We start from the raw sequence: 16,704 nt of genomic DNA on the forward strand, positions 1-16,704 counted from the left end.
TGCTGCATTGCTATGCTCTTGAAATCTTCAAAATATCCATCAGTTTCTTTGGCTCTGATAGCGGCGATGCCTAGAGTGTTTGAAGCAGTTCAAGATAAGTCAATAATGAAGTCAAATTGCAAGAAGGATTCAAAAACGTTTTCGGTAATATAATACGTATAAATATAAAGGTCATTTGTAAAATAGAGTTTATTTTTTAGATAAAATATAACTTTAGTTGCCTTCAATGTAACAATCTTGTGGAAAATGGCGACGATAAAAATACTGAGAAACCTATGCCTTTACCAGCTCTCAATGTAAGTTAATATTAGAATTTATCTTCTGGATAACTTGTCAGTGAATTTCATTAAAATGAACAAATATTTAAGAATTTTACAGTTAAGTAAACTTAAAATAAATGGTTTATTTACTATCTACATATAGTAATATTAACTCTTGATTTAAGCAGCTGGATATAAAGATATTTTTATTGCCTTTTAGATGTTTTTATAATATTATTTAAAAAAAAAAAAAGTTTTTAAAAATTGTTGTTCAGACCACCCAATATGTTTCATTATTTATTTTAGTAATGGTAACTCATGGACGAGTAGAATTGCTAGCTCATCCACTGAGTCAGAAATATCTCCAAATGAAGTGGAACTCTTACGGAAAATACTTCCATCTGGCAAATCTGCTATTTTACTGTCTATTTCTAGGCTCCATCACCTGCTTCACCTCTCAGCTCATGGAACACGAAGCTGCGCTGAATTTTAGCTACATGAACTATGCCAACATGACCAAAACCTCGGTAAATTATTTATATTTTTGTATTTGTACTGCTGTAAACCGTTATTATGGTGTCTTAGATGAAATGTGCATCATACAATGAGTGTCAAAAAACATGTGCCATCTCTCGTGTGGAGATTCCTCACGTAAAAATAAGATTTATTTCTTATATCAACATAGGTCTGATTCTGTTGTGTTTTGTAGCTACGGGGTTAAAGTCTATTTTTTTACGATTTACTATAATTTTCTTCCAAGTGCTTTTAGCGATTTGAATGAAATTTTGAGAGTAAAGGTTACTATAAGTGCTACATATTTTAATGCTAAAAAGGGACGTGCATATGGTTTACCACTGGAATATTTTTCAAAAAAAAACATGTGCGCCACTGACGTTTTTCTCTTATTTACAAAATTGTGTAGGCCGCTTAATGCCAACTAAAAGTTGTATCTTGAAAAGTTATCGATTTCGATCTCGTTGATGAGATAAACACAATTTTATTAATCACAATTAAAAAATAATAATAATAAATTATTTATTTAGTCTATTTATTATTAAATTTTATTAAAATTATGTATCAAAAAATACTGACGGTGGTTTTTTGACATCTACCCACATTACCCCCAGCAAATATAATCCTCCAGAAATAATGATATTTAAAATAATTACAAAAGGCTGCTCAGAAAAAAATTTTAACTTCCTGTAACTTTAAAACTAGGCTCGTATTTATAGTAACTTTTTTCATGTTTTTGATGAGGAATTAATGAGTACTTATTTAGCATTTTGGCAAGTTAATAACATTATTTCTTAAGGATTGCTATTAGAATTGGATTAAGGCAAATTAATTAAATTGTGTTTATCTCATCAGTGAGACCAAAATCGACAAAACATGAAGAGACAACATTTAACGAAAAACAGTCAACATTTAAGGAAAAAAAATCTTAGGACTTGTTGTAGACAACTCGCTAAAATGGGTCTTGCACATCGAAGCTTTATCAAAAAACTAAGCGCTGCCTGTTTTGCGATAAGATCAGTTTCTAAGGAACTTAACTTACCAACCTCTAGAATAGCCTATTATGCCAGGATTTTTTTTTAAATTTCAAAATACTGACTCTTCTTTCTTTATTGATTTTTGAATCCGTTTGCTTAATCCGCAAGCAAATAAATATCTGCTGTTTCCGAAAGGCCATCTCGCAACTATCCATTTAGGAATGCCGGAGCACGATATTTATCTGCCAACCCCGAGCTCAGAACTAGTTAAAGGATCAATACTGTACAGTGACAAAAAAATGTACAATCATGTGCCTTTGAATATCAAGTTGCTTTTTTCCGCATTTTGCAAAGCTCTGAAATCATATCTACTGGAAAGAGCCATATATGTGGTAAATGACTTTTTGTTGATGTTTAGTCAAGAACAATTTTGAATTTTAAAATTTAATCATCTCATACACTGCTTGAAAGTCTAGTATTTAATATTTTATAACTCTTAAATGATTTTGAAACGCCTTTTGTACCAATAGAATTTGTATGTATGTTCTATTTGTAATTTTAATGACGTAAATTTTTTTGAATTGTATGATTTGTGTTGTATGATATTTTTTATTATTTGTATATTTTTTGTGCTTTTGTTTGTTTTGTAAATGCTTTGTCGATGAAGCTATTTTGGCTTTTTGTACAATAAAGCGTAAAAAAAAAGAAAAAATAGTCAGTGGCACACATCTTTTTTTTGAAAAATATTCCACTGTTAGCCCATATGCATGTCCGTGGTGAATATGTCGACACTTTCTTTGTACTAAAATATGTCGCGTTTATAGTAACTTTTACCGTCAAAATTTCATTCGAATCGCTAAAAGCAGTTGGAAGAAAATTAAAATAAATCGAAAAAAGATGAAGTCTTTAACCCTTTTGTAGCTACGAAACAAAGCAGAATCGGACCTATGTTGATACAAAAAGTAAATCTTATGTTTACGAGACGAATCTCCCTACGAAAGATAGCACATGTTTTTTGAAACACCCTGTATATTTCACTAACAATGACACAATATTATTATTTCTCAGCAATTTTCAGAAAGAAAATCAGAAATTCTAAACGTCCATATCAATTATTCCATGCACATCAGCGCTCTAGCTATTTTGGTCTACATCGTAGTCAGTGCAGGTAGAGAACTAGCCCAAGTATTCCAGCAAAAGTTTTTATATTTCATAAACCCTATCAATTTGGTTACTTGGCTCCTATACATTGCGGCCATAGTGATGGTATTTCTAAATTAACTTTATTTAATTATTTTTATTTTAAAATTAATTATTTTTTAGGTGTTGCCAATCTGGGGTGGTGGAATATACGAGATTCAGTTTTCTTTTGCTTCTCTGGTTGTGTTTTTGAGTTGGTTCAATTTGCTCCTACTCTTGCAAAGGTTTGACCAAGTGGGAATCTACGTGGTAATGTTCCTGGAAATTCTGCAAACTCTTATCAAAGTCTTGATGGTGTTCTCCATATTAATTATTGCGTTCGGACTAGCTTTTTATATTCTTCTTTCAAGAGTAAGTATACTTTCGTTAGCATTCAGTTTTAGTTAAGGACAGTAAATAAAAGAATTTTAGTAAGGATGTAACAAAATTATTGATTTTATTTTTTTGAGAGCTTTAAACAGGTTAATTTTGTAAAACGTAAGTAGAGTTAGAGTAAAATTAACTATTTTGTACACGCGATGTTTGTTATAGAATAAAATGAATGCACAAAATATCCCCCTTTAGAACTTCGGCTGTCATGTTAAGAAATGAAAGTAAATAATAAAGCGCCTCTCGTGTTTGTTCGCACTTAAAAAATTTCAATTAATGCCTGTATATATTTTTAATATATTTTTTAAATTTACTTTTTTTTAATTGTAAAGTAATATATTACATTTAAATGGAATATATTACATAACAATTATGTTAATTATAGCAAGCTTGTTTTCTAACATTTTTTAAATAAAATGAATTATAAAATTTCAATATATGTATATTTGTCGTAGGTATTAAGAAAGTCAAATATAAAATGGACAAACGTTTACTTACATTGCAATAAAACTTCCACTTTCAGTTTTGCAATCCAAACGCAATATTTCTATTTCACAAATAAAAATATCCGACAACACTAAAATCACTGAAACTTCCGCGGCTGACAACGAAAACTGAAAAATATAACGGCACTGTTTGTTTTGGACCTCCATATCAACATTACGCTGTACTATTATGTGTTTGTTGTTGAAGTAATATAAAATATCTAATTATAACTTGTAAATTTTAATATTTTAACATGATTTTAACTATTTTTGACAATAACTAACTTTTTGTTATCAAGATGACATGTTAGACGACAACTGACACATATGTCATAATATTTGAATCTTAAATATGTATGTATTATAATATAATTTAAATTACTAATGCAACTTTATACTAAGAAAACATTTATACATTCACAAAATACAGCAAAGTCTAATAATATAGTTTGAAAACAATGAATATTGAATTAAAATTGAAAAAGTTAAGCGCGACCCCTTGTGTAGATGATTAAATTTTCGCAATTTTTACACCATTTGATGACCGGTGGCGTCTCTAGTGTTTGTTCGGGTGGTTGGGCTTTTACTCCCGCTTATGGCCATTAAAGAAAAAGTTCTAAAGGGGGATGTTTTGTGAATGAATGCATTAAATATTTGGAAATGCTCCGAAAATATAAAAGGTTTTGACATTGACAGCCACATTATTAAATTATTTCAAGTTTTTGTTAAATGTTAAATCAAAATAAAATATGAAAAACATATAATTTGTCTCTAATATACTTCTTTAAAAATTTAATAACAAAATATATCTCATATTCAAATATATTGTGAAAAAAAAATAATGAGAAATATAATGAAATATAATCCTTTCAACAATATTTGTCGAAAATATCTATTATAATATTTGTATTTATATGTTTAAAAAAAATTCTAATAGCAGTATAGATTATTCAGAAAGTATACGTCATAAGTCAAACTACCAAAATTAATAAATCATTGATATACAATATGTTATTCATATTTCTTGATTTATTAGCCTTTATAACAGTGCTTTGTGAACTACCTTTTTTAAGTAAAAAATTGTATTTGTCTTGTCTTCCTTAATCTTAAAAATCATACTTTATAACATCCTCATCATCTTTTATGCAACAAACCTAAACAAAACTTAACACTCAAATTATTATTAGGAACTAAAACTAATGACCATTTTACTGACATATCTTTTAAGTTCATTTTTAATTATTTTTAGTCTTTTGAATTTTAATTATTTTGGCAAAAATGTTTATATTGTTACGGAAATATATTAAAAAATAGTAAACAAATCTTTGGGAGGAGTGAAGTAAATGTACCATACGACCGAAAAAAAAAACAGCAATTTTTTAATGGCGCTTACTGCCAGTTGGCCTTAAGAGGGTTGTAATTTATTTCTATATTGAGTAAAAATTATTTTTAAATGGAGTAATTCGAGAAAAATTGGAGAAAAAATATTTTTTTGGAAATAAATCTTTGTATAATAATTGGTGTTAATTTTTGTTTTTATGTCAATTTTTACTAAATGATATCTAGATATTGACATCGCCAAAATTATTATCGATTGTCATTCCCCTACCGTCTTTGACGCCGTTTTTTTATCATACGGTTTTTAATCGCAAAGATTCAACTTAAAGTGTATTTGTATTTTTTTAGAATTTGAAAATATTTTTATATTTTTTTTATTATTTATACAGGGTGGTTCTTAATGACATGCTAATATTAAAGGGGGTAATTCTTGGACCTATTTTAAGAGAAAATCTTCATATTATGAATGTATGTCCTAAATATCCTAATTTCTGAGGTACAGGGTGGTAAAATTTTCTAAAAAAAACTATTTTTTATAATAATTTTGATTTTGTTATAGATATCTTTATGAAACTTGATACACGTCTTATATAGATCAAAATACCTTTTTTTGGTGTACAAAGAATTTTATTTATTTCAACCAATGCCGTCCATACGGGTTTTACATTGAATATTTTGACACTGACTTCTCTTAAAATCAAAATTATTTTTAAAATTTCCATTCGTTTCTAAAAATTTTTATCTCCTGTTGTTTTACTTAAAAAAATTAAAGTCAGTTTACTTCGGGGTCAAATCGCTGAAAATCTGATGCGCTGACTTGTATCGAAATCATTTCTTCATCGGCTGGAAGAAGATGAAGAAATAAAACAATTTTTTTGTAAATCAAAATAAGAATTTTAATACATGGAACAAAGTATCAGATATAACATCAAAAATTTTTTTGAAAAACAAATAGAAAATTTACTACCCTGTATCTAAAAAGTTGAGATGTTTAGTACATATTATATCCAAATGAAGTTTTTTCTTAGAATTGGTCCAAGAACCACCTCTTTAAATATTAGCATGTCATTAAGGAACACCGTGTATAATATAAAACAACATTAAATTTAATTTTTATACAGGGTGATCACTTATCTTTTAAATCTATACCGATGTCACTGATAAGAACCTTCTCAATGATGCTGGGCGAAATAGACTTTCTTGGTACCTACGTCAAACCATATTACTACTATCTCAACACCAAAGAAGATGAAAATACGTTCTTACCATTTCCTATGCCTGCGTTCCTAATGCTGGGCCTATTTATGGTTCTCATGCCGATTTTACTAATGAATCTGCTTATTGGTTTGGCAGTTGGTGATATCGAAAGCGTCAGAAGAAATGCCCAGTTGAAGCGCTTAGCTATGCAGGTATTTAAACTATGTATACTATGACTACTATGTCTAACAAACAAATATATATTTAAGACATTTATACAGAGAAGACCAGGCTACTAGTAACATAGCAACTTGCCGGACGATTTTACGCTTATCCGATTGCGTTTGTACTTATTCACTGCCGGCTAGACGGCTGGTCAGGCAGCAGGCAGTTGCAGTTGTGCTTGGACGGGTCGGTCGTGACAGACTAGGAATACGACGCGAGGAGTGCCGAGCATTTATTATTTTCATTTTAAGTGTTTACCTTCACTTAAGGCAGAGGCGCAACTAGGGGGGGGGCAGGGGGGCTTAGTCCCCCCAGATGACCAGTGCGTGTCGTGTAAAATTGGTTTTAACCTCACATGAATCTTATATTATAGTAACCTAAGCCCCCCAAAAGATTTGAGCCCCCCTAAAAGTATATGTCTAGTTGCGCCTCTGACTTTAAAATAAAAATACTTAAATATTTATTATTTGAGTGTGTTTACAATTCAAAACTAAAAATAAATAAATTCTCTAAACCCAAAACTCATTTCCAAAATTAAAAAATACCTCAATAAAATAAAAAAAAATATTACTCTAAATTAAAAAAGTTATAACAAGTGTTCAAAAAGACCACCTTCTTGTGCTAGACAGAAGCCTAGGCGGTCGTAAAATATCCGTCTGACATTGGCTAACATATTAGGGCCTATTATGACCATACACTTTGGATCTTACATAACCCCACAAAAAGAAATCATTGGGAGAAAGATCTGGTGATCTAGCGGGCCACAAAATAGTTCCATATCCACTAATTGAACGGTTGGGAAAAGTATTGTTCAAATATGCTTGAACAATACGGGCATTGTGGGCAGAGCAACCATCTTGTTGAAACAAGACATTGTGGTATCTTTCTTCCAATAACTCACGAATTCTAGGTACAATCTGCTGTTGTAACAAGTCCAAATACTTTGCAACAGTTTAATTACCCTCTATAAAAAATGGACCAATCATATGCTCCCCTACAAAACCACCCCAAACATTTAGCTTTTGGGGATATTGCGTGCGTACCTCAAAATATTTGTGCAAATTTTCCCGAAACCAATATCGTACTTGTGTAGGGTTATGACGACTCAATAAATGAAAACTTGATTCGTCGGTGAAAACTATACGCGGAATAAAGTTTTCATCTAAATTGCTAGGTGAAGAATCTGTTACTTCAGCAATTTGATTACTTGAAAACGTGGGATTTTGATCCGCGGTAGCACAAATGAACACTTGCTTTAACTTCTGTTCTTCATTAATCAACACATCAGGCTTTTTGAGTTTTTGTGGGGAGACGCACCCATGTGTTTCAAAATTATTAATAACTCTTGATATAGTAGGTAAAGATGGAATTGACCTGTTTACAAAAGTTTGTGGAAAAATTGTTTGTATATCCCGATAAGACCTATTTTGGAAATACCATTTTACAATTTGAATTTTCTCACGAACTTCGTAAACATCCATTATTTTACTTAAAAAATAAATTTTACACGAGAGCTGCCGCGATAATCTATGTATTCGTTTTGGCTATTAAAACACGAATAAATACAAATTCTGAAACATTCTTATCACATATCTACCAATTTTTATTTTATCGCGTTTTTTCGCTTTCTTTTTATCCGGCGGAGGGGGATACGCTAATTCGTCCGGTTCTGCCTATGTTACTACTACGGTGGTCCGGTCTGTATATCAATGATATTTTCACTCAAGTGACACTCTATTAAGGTACTTCCGAACATCAATTTTGTATTTCTCATAATTTACTTGATCTTATTGATTGACATAACCACAACAAGTGACCTATGTATTTACTGTTGTTGTATTTTAGGTGGTTTTGCACACTGAACTAGAACGAAAATTACCAAAAAGATGGTTGGAAAAGGTAGATAAACAGGAATTGGTCGAATATCCCAATGAAGCTAAACATAAGAAAGGCTTTGTAGACTTTATTTTGAAGAAATGGTTTGGCAGTCCTTTTTCAGATGAGTGTGAGTAGCATTTTTTGATAAATTTGAAACACGTACTTGTTTTTGGTGGTTATAGAAAACCGATTTCTTGTAGGTGATCTAGCTATGGAAAACTCGGAAGACTACGTTATATCAGAACTTGAGAAAACAAAAAGAAAACTTCGAGATATTTCACAGTCGTTGGAAACTCAGAGCCACTTTCTTAGGCTCATAGTACAGGTATTTTGCTAGTACATATTTTCGTATTAATTCATCTTAAATTTGGTTACGACTACTATTGATACATATAAGTATAATTTTTCTATAAAAATGACCAGTGTAACCCCCAGACAAATAATAGGTATAAACAGAAGAACCTTACTACATAAAACTAATTATCCAAGATATACAAACTAGCTGTAAACAAAGAAGCTAGCCTGCCACTTATTATTAAAAGAGTTTATTAACAAAGATAGTATATGATTATTTATATAATGAGTATAGTATTTCATTAAATTATAAATATTTTTGTTCACGACCACTTAATAATAAATCAATATTCTACTTCCTAGCTGAAGGAATATGGTGCCCATACTTGTAATAGAGTGAAATATAACAGCTGATAACAGTGAATTATGATAAATCACATTTTGCATTTACTTTACATTTGTTGCTATGCCAACGTGACACTCACAACATCCCGATGCGCGGCGTGGATGATTTGACGTTTTTCTTATCTTTTCTTTTTATTAATTTTGACGTTTAGAATTGCCAAATGTTAGTGATTATTAAGTGATTATTAAAAAATATTATGATTATTGTTTTTTATCTGCATATTAAAAAATATGTTTTATATGCAAAAAACTTGAAGCAGCATCAATAAAATTCAAATACATATACCGGGTGCGTCTCAAAAGTGGCTCACCCCTATAACTTTTTCATTTTTTCAAATAAAACAACGAGATTTGGTATGTTAGTATATGACATAAATTAGGATTGATCGACGTATTCAATTGTTTTCGGTCACTTCCGGTTTCACCGGAAATGACTACAACTTTTGATTTTTTAAAGGCACCCTCAGTATTTTTTACTTTATTCGATAGAAAATGACAGTCTGAATCGAATGACATATCGTCAACTTTCAACTTCAACTTTTGACATATTCGCTCAAAAACAAATTGTATTTTAAATTTCAATCTAGAGTGCTATGGCTGTATTAAAAAACACCAATTTTTAATCAAGGAGCCTTGGAAAAATAGATGTGATCGTCTAATGTTTTAGTGTCTTGTCCTGGCTGGTTAAAAGATGCCAAAATCGTATTTTTAATCATATCTCAATTTTTTCAAATGGAACGAGAGTGGCTCATTAGCATATTTGAAAAAAGTATTTTTTACGAATAATTTGATACCACACACTTGGTATTTCAAGTCAAATTGTTGTTATGAACCTCATGTTACATTTTCAAATAAACCATATGTGAAAATGTCAAAAATTGACATATGATATGTCATTCTATTCAGTCATTTTCTATCGAATAAAGTAAAAAAAAATCCGAGGATGCCATTTAAAAATCAAAAGTTGTAGTCATTTCCGGTGAAACCGGAAGCGACCAAAGACAATTGAATACGTCAGTCAATCCTAATTTATGTCATATACTAACATACCATATACTACATAAGTGCGTCTGTTCGCGTCCAATCTGAACTGACGAGAGCAGTGGATATCAAACGAGGAGTTAGACAGGGGTGTGTTCTTTCACCACTCCTTTTCAACGTCTACTCAGAGGAAATCTTTAACAAAGCCCTCGAAAATGATGCTGGTGGAATACTAGTTAACGGCATACCACTGAACAATTTGCGCTACGCGGCCGATACAGTCCTTCTGGTTGAAAACATGCAAGACCTTCAGAATATGTTAAATAACGTCATCACAACCAGTCGAGAATATGGTCTGACACTCAATATTAAGAATACATGATTGTCACTAAAACTGGAGTGCCCAATGAACATCTCTACGCGGAAGGCTAAGAGCTCGAAAGAGTAGAGAGGTATGACTACCTGGGTACAAGTGTCGACTGCATCGCGGATTATTGTTCAGAAATAAAGATTCGCATTGAGAAGGCCCGTGCATCCTTTGTGGAGATTAAGAAGCTGCTCTGTAGCCGCGATTTGAGCCTAGATCTGAGAACACGTATGCTCAAATGTTATGTATTCCCAGTCCTTTTGTATGGTATGGAAGCTTGGACCCTCAACGAGCTTTGCGAGCGGAAACTGGAGGCCTTCGAAATGTGGAGATACCGTAGGATGTTGAGAGACCATGGACAGAACATGTAACCAACGTGGAGGTTCTGAGAAGAATGAGGAAGGGCGTAGAGCTCCTCAAGGAAGTGAAAAAAAGAAAATTGCAATATCTCGGCCATATCATGAGAGGTCCAAGGTATGAGATTTTGCAACTCATAATCCAGGGAAAAATTGTAGGAAAAAGATCTGTTGGAAGGAGAAGAATATCCTGGCTCAAAAACCTGCGAAAATGGTTTAATGTCACGTCATCTGACCTATTTAGGGCCGCAGCTTTCAAGGTCAAAATAGCAATGATGATAGCCAACCTCCGATATGGAAACAGTACATAAAGAAGAAGACTAACATACCAAATCTCGTTGTTTTATCTGAAAAAATTAAAAAATTATAGGGGTGAGCCACTTTTGAGACCCACCCGGTAACCACCCCCACCTAACGATAAATAAAACAGAAATTACCAACTTTAGATACACAAAACAACAAAAAGTCAGCTGCTGCTGGTACGATCTATCATTTTCAACAAATTTATTTTACTAAAGGTGGTAGAAAAAATATTATATAGAGGTCTGTCACCAAATGTCACCAAATACACATCTTATAATAAACTTCCCAAATATTTGAAAATAGAATAGTTCGAGATGACTCGATGCATAGCAACTGATGATATTGACGTTTTTATTATCTTTTAGTTAATTTTGACGTTTGAAATTGCCAAATTTTAAGTAGGTAGTGACATTTTCCCCTAAAACATGAATACAATAATAGTAAGATTAACATTAAAAATACAAATTCAAACACTTCTCATAATTATTATAATGGCCGTGGACAAAGTATAGTATTCAACTCGCAATTTATAGCCATTATTCACTCGGGTGACTTGCGCCCCTCGCCAACGGCTCGTGACGCAAACGTCACCCTGCGTGAATAATGGCTAGCATAAATTGTTCGTTCAATAATATACTATTTTGTCACACTTTTTTATTTAAAAATTTATAAATTTTTATCTATTGATTTATTATGTTTATTTGTTTCTATTTCGAAAATTCATTATAACATGGCTCATAATTGAAAAAACATATACGTCAGTTTTCAGCTTTCAATATCTAATTTGACAATACCATAATTGTTGCTTTAGGAACTAAGTCATTGTACTTTTTGCTTTGTTTACATTTTTATGTTTTATGTTACATATTTTTTTTTAAAATATCTGTGCTTGGACTTTGAGTGAATCGTTGTGAGATTGAACTTTTTATTAGGGTATGACAAACATTTTGTAACATGACAAAGATGCATAATTTACAGGGTGTCCCAGGCTGAGCGTGCATTAGAAGTTTCTAGAGAACCACAACATCTAGATCTGAGATTTTTTGCACAGTACTGTTTTACATCGAGATCTATCGATTAAAAATATTTTTAATATGGCGACACTTCCGGAAATACCGGAAGTTGACAGCAACTTTCTTATTTTAAATGGGTGCCCCCATTTTTTATTACATACTTAAATTATCTGTAAAATTATATGAATATTGATGTTAAACACTCTATATCTAACATTAACCGTTTTTGAGAAAAAAAATATTTAACATTTTTGGAGGAAAAAAACTATCTGTTAAAAAAATGTGTATAGCCTAAAAGTCAAATTTAGTGATTACCACAGCCACTGTGACATAAAGAGAAGACATGTGGCTATCTATTTTCAAAATTAAATTGTTCAAATGTCATACAATAATAGGGGTAGCTGTCATGGAATTGAGCGTTTAAAAAATTATCATAAATATTTTTTTTTTCAAATGGAAACCCTCTTTTTTATTTCACTAATGAAAAGGTTTTTTAATTCATTATTTTTTAACTATAGTTCCTATACCTAAAATAAATCGTTTTTAAGTTATTTAAGATTTAATTTGAAAACGTATATTTTTCTTGATTTTATCTAGCTTCCTTTGACATAAAGTGTCAAACGGTCAGACAATTTACTTCCATCTGTCAAAAAACGAATTATTAGAATTTCCTATATTATAAATACTGTCTGCCTTAAGAGTTTAAAATGTGTATTTATAAAAATATATCTCGTATTTTTGCTCTTTAGTGATATCTAATAGTTGATATTATTAATAGAGATGTGCAGAAAATCGCAAACTGCGATTTAATCCTTCTGTGATTCCTTTCCATAGAAAACTGCGACTTGCGATTGAAACATATATCTGCCGATTTTGGATTTTTAAGGATGATTCACGGTACACCGTGACGGGCCGGGGCCGTGCGACGGTGAAGGCACGGCCAAACATTGTCAAATATTATTTATACTTATACATTCATGCTAAGCCGAGCACGGTCCGAGCTTCGCCGGAACCCGTCCGTGCCCCGTCCAAGAAATGTCGGTGTACATTTTTCCTCGGATCCGCTACGGTCCGGCCCCGTTGCGGCAAACATAAATGAGTCGCCCGGGCTAAATACTTCGTTCATCTACGGGCCTATAGCGGCTGTTTTCTAGCAGTGTTGCCGCACCCAACTTTTAGCGCGTACCACATTATAAACTAAAAATGTACCACTTTGGTACAATTTTTTAAAGCACAACAAAATACATCTGCATATGACTTTAACCGGTTTGGTCGCTGTGAATTTCTTCATAAATTTCTACATAAAAAAACTTCCTGGAGAAAGACACAAATCGAGACGAAAAACATGAAATAGAAATTCAGAAAACCCAATTATAAGTATGTATAGGTTGAAGAAATCTAAGTAATTCTAATACTACACACAATACTTGGAAAACTTAAATTTTATTTAAAAAAAACGCAAATATAGAAGCATGTTAGAAACAGTAAATTTTCAAGTTTTTTCTTCGGGTTATTTAATATAGGCAACGCTATAGACATTACAACGTTTATAATACGTCGTTAATTAATGCGGATTTTCTCCGAATGGTATCGGTAAGCGCGTTTAATGCAATATCAACGACAATAATTATTAAATATCTATTCAATTTCGGTGCGCGTGGGAAATAATTATTGTACCAAATCATCCTGGATTTGAAAATGTAGTACCACTGTACCAAATAGAATTAAAAGTATCAAATTTGGTACAAATGTACCACTGCGGCAACACTGTTTTCTAGAATATATTCGGCACGGACATGATCCCCGTTGTCCACTCGGTGTAGCATAGGCCCGGACGTGGCTCGGTGTCTACTTTAAGGTGCGTATTCATTATCCGCACGAACGAACGAACGAACGAACGAATGTTCGCTAGTGGTATGGACGGGAAGACCGGAGGCATTTGTTGGCGAACACCTTTGATGTACCGACTCGAAACGGATGGTCGAGCGAACGAACGAACGAACGGCCGCATGCATTCGGTCCCCGTCTAAATATACCGCACTTTCATTCGTTTGTTCGTTAGTTCGTTCGGATAATGAATACGCACCTTTACGGAACGTGCCCGGCTCGGGTATGGCCCGGTGTACCATGAATCATCCTTTAAGCAACCAATATTACACCAGTTGCGATTTGCAATCGCAGTGAGCACGCGAACGAAGAGCTGCAAACGAAAACCACAGCATTGCGATTGTCGTTCTCACCGGCGCGGCGGTGCATCGACACGGCCGCGGCACTGAGAAGCCGAACGATGAGTTATTGAATTGGTATTAAAAATAGCTTGAAATGGCATGTAATATTCTGATAAAACGTAAAAACATGAGCTAACTTAACGATAATGTGCAAATATAATTTTTCCTTTGGATATAGCGTTTAGATATTAACACAGAACTCTAAACCAGTGGTCGGCATTTACCACAACATGCCAACCGACCACTAAATAAGGTATTTACTAACGTTTCAGTAAAATGTTGAAAACTCTATTTGTTTCTTAAAAGGTATCCAAAAAAAATTTGGATAGACCTCTAGTTTCATTACCTACTAAGTGACTGTTGTAACATTGGCATGAAAATAAACCTGCGTGCAAGAAATCGGCCCACTGTAAACTTTTGGCTTTAACTGTGTCTTTTATAATCTATTTATCAGACCAAGAAAAAAATATGAGCTGTTTCAAAGACAATTTAACATGCTTTAATATGAGTATAAATTTATCCAAAGTACTTATCGTTTATATGCGCAGCAACGGGTAAACAAATGAAAAGCATTTGTGTTGTGGTGACAATAAGAATAAAAAAGTTATCAAATATTGCAATTACTACTTTACTGTTACTTTGTAATCGAAATATGCACATTGTTCTTTCATTGTTTGATTTGTTGTGTTTCATTGTTTGATTAGTGTTTCAATTTAATGCATACATCACGGAAAAAAGCTGCCAAAGTAATCGCTTTAATTGAAAATGGACTTAAACAGAGAGCTGTAGCTCGTCAACTGCATATGACACGCGGAGCGGTTCGAAGAGTGTGTGAACGATATGAGGAGACTCGATCCTTTCGTAGGCGACCTGGAACTGGTGGAAAGAGATATACAACGGATCGTGATGACCGCTTTATTGTGTCAACAATATTAAGAAATCGGCATCTTAATGCTATTCAGGTGCAACAACAGCTCGGTGAAACACGATGAGTGACTGTTAGTCAGAGGACACGGTAAGACGAAGATTGAAGGAAAGTAACATGACCCCCAAAACACCCGCAATTTGTCCAAAACTTACCCCAGCTCATCGTCAAACACGCCTGCCTTTTGCACGGAACATCTGAATTCGCCATTAGAACAATGGGAATGTGGTTTATTCTCAGATGAGACCAGGATATGCCTCTATGGCAGCGACCGAAGAAGAAAAGTATTCCAGAGGCCAGATGAGCGATTCGCAGAATGCTGCATTCAGGAGCGGATTGCTTATGGAGGTGGTTTCTGCATGATCTGGGGTACAATTTCTATGACTGCGCGAATCGACCCAGTTTTTATCCGTTGGGACGACCGTCGGCACAGGAGAGGAGGTTTAACTGGTGTTAGGTATATTGAGGAGATTTTAGCAGTTCATGTGGTACCTTACGTCGACTACATTGGAAGCGAATTCACTTTTATGCATGACAATGCGAGAGCACACACATCAAGAATCGTACACGATTACATTTCAGGAGTCGGTTTTCGGGTTATGGAATGGCCAGCATGCAGTCCAGACTTAAACACGATAGAACATTTATGGGATGAGCTAAAACGATGGATTCGTACTAGACAAAGAGCCCCAACCTCTATCCCAGAGCTCATTGTTGAAGTATAAGATGAGTGGCTTAACATACCGCAAGCAACAATATCAAACTTGATTGAATCTATGCCAAACTGTATGAGAGATGTTGTAAGAGCAAGAGGGGGTCATACCCATTATTGAAAATTTATTTTAGTTTATTGTCAATCAATAAATAAATAAATAATGGCATACATCTTAGTAATAAAAAACGATAATTTGTTTCATGCATTAATTTAAAAATTTTAATCCAAAGAAACCGAAATACAAATTAATATCTCTAAACTCTTTTCAAAGAATATAAAGCAAAATAAAAACACTAAATCACCACAATACACCAAAACACATTTACTTTTACACTGGAAGCGCGTTTCGCTAACCATGTTAGCATCATCAGCAGATGATTATAAACTCAAAAGTTTATAATCATCTGCTCAAAATTTTATAATCATCTGCTGATGATGCTAACATGGTTAGCGAAACGCGCGTCCAGTGTAAAAGTAAAAGTGTTTTGGTGTATTGTGGTGATTTAGTGTTTTTATTTTGCTGTGTAACACCAAAGGTTCCAACCCTCAACTGTAATCAAAGAATATAAAATTGTCTTTCAAACAGTATATATTTTTTCTTAATCTGACAAATATATTCTAAAAAATATATAGTTAACTTCAAACGTTTGCCTTGGGCCGATTTCTATGCACGCA

The 16,704-nt window shown here is 33.0% G+C and overlaps 1 protein-coding gene across 1 annotated transcript in view; it reads left to right on the plus strand.

Annotated features, from left to right (window-relative positions):
• Nucleotides 1-16,704, plus strand: part of LOC115878505 (transient receptor potential cation channel subfamily A member 1-like) — a 127,886-nt gene that overhangs the window by 110,523 nt on the left and 659 nt on the right. Inside the window, 8 exon segments of the mRNA XM_030895041.1 lie at nucleotides 12-144; nucleotides 201-296; nucleotides 566-787; nucleotides 2,819-3,016; nucleotides 3,074-3,301; nucleotides 6,264-6,551; nucleotides 8,410-8,569; nucleotides 8,643-8,767. Coding sequence (XP_030750901.1) covers nucleotides 12-144; nucleotides 201-296; nucleotides 566-787; nucleotides 2,819-3,016; nucleotides 3,074-3,301; nucleotides 6,264-6,551; nucleotides 8,410-8,569; nucleotides 8,643-8,767 — 1,450 coding nt within the window.

The sequence above is a fragment of the Sitophilus oryzae genome, unplaced genomic scaffold (genome assembly GCF_002938485.1).
Source record: "Sitophilus oryzae breed Bouriz unplaced genomic scaffold, Soryzae_2.0 scaffold_1062_pilon_pilon, whole genome shotgun sequence".
NCBI classification, from domain to species: domain Eukaryota; kingdom Metazoa; phylum Arthropoda; class Insecta; order Coleoptera; family Curculionidae; genus Sitophilus; species Sitophilus oryzae.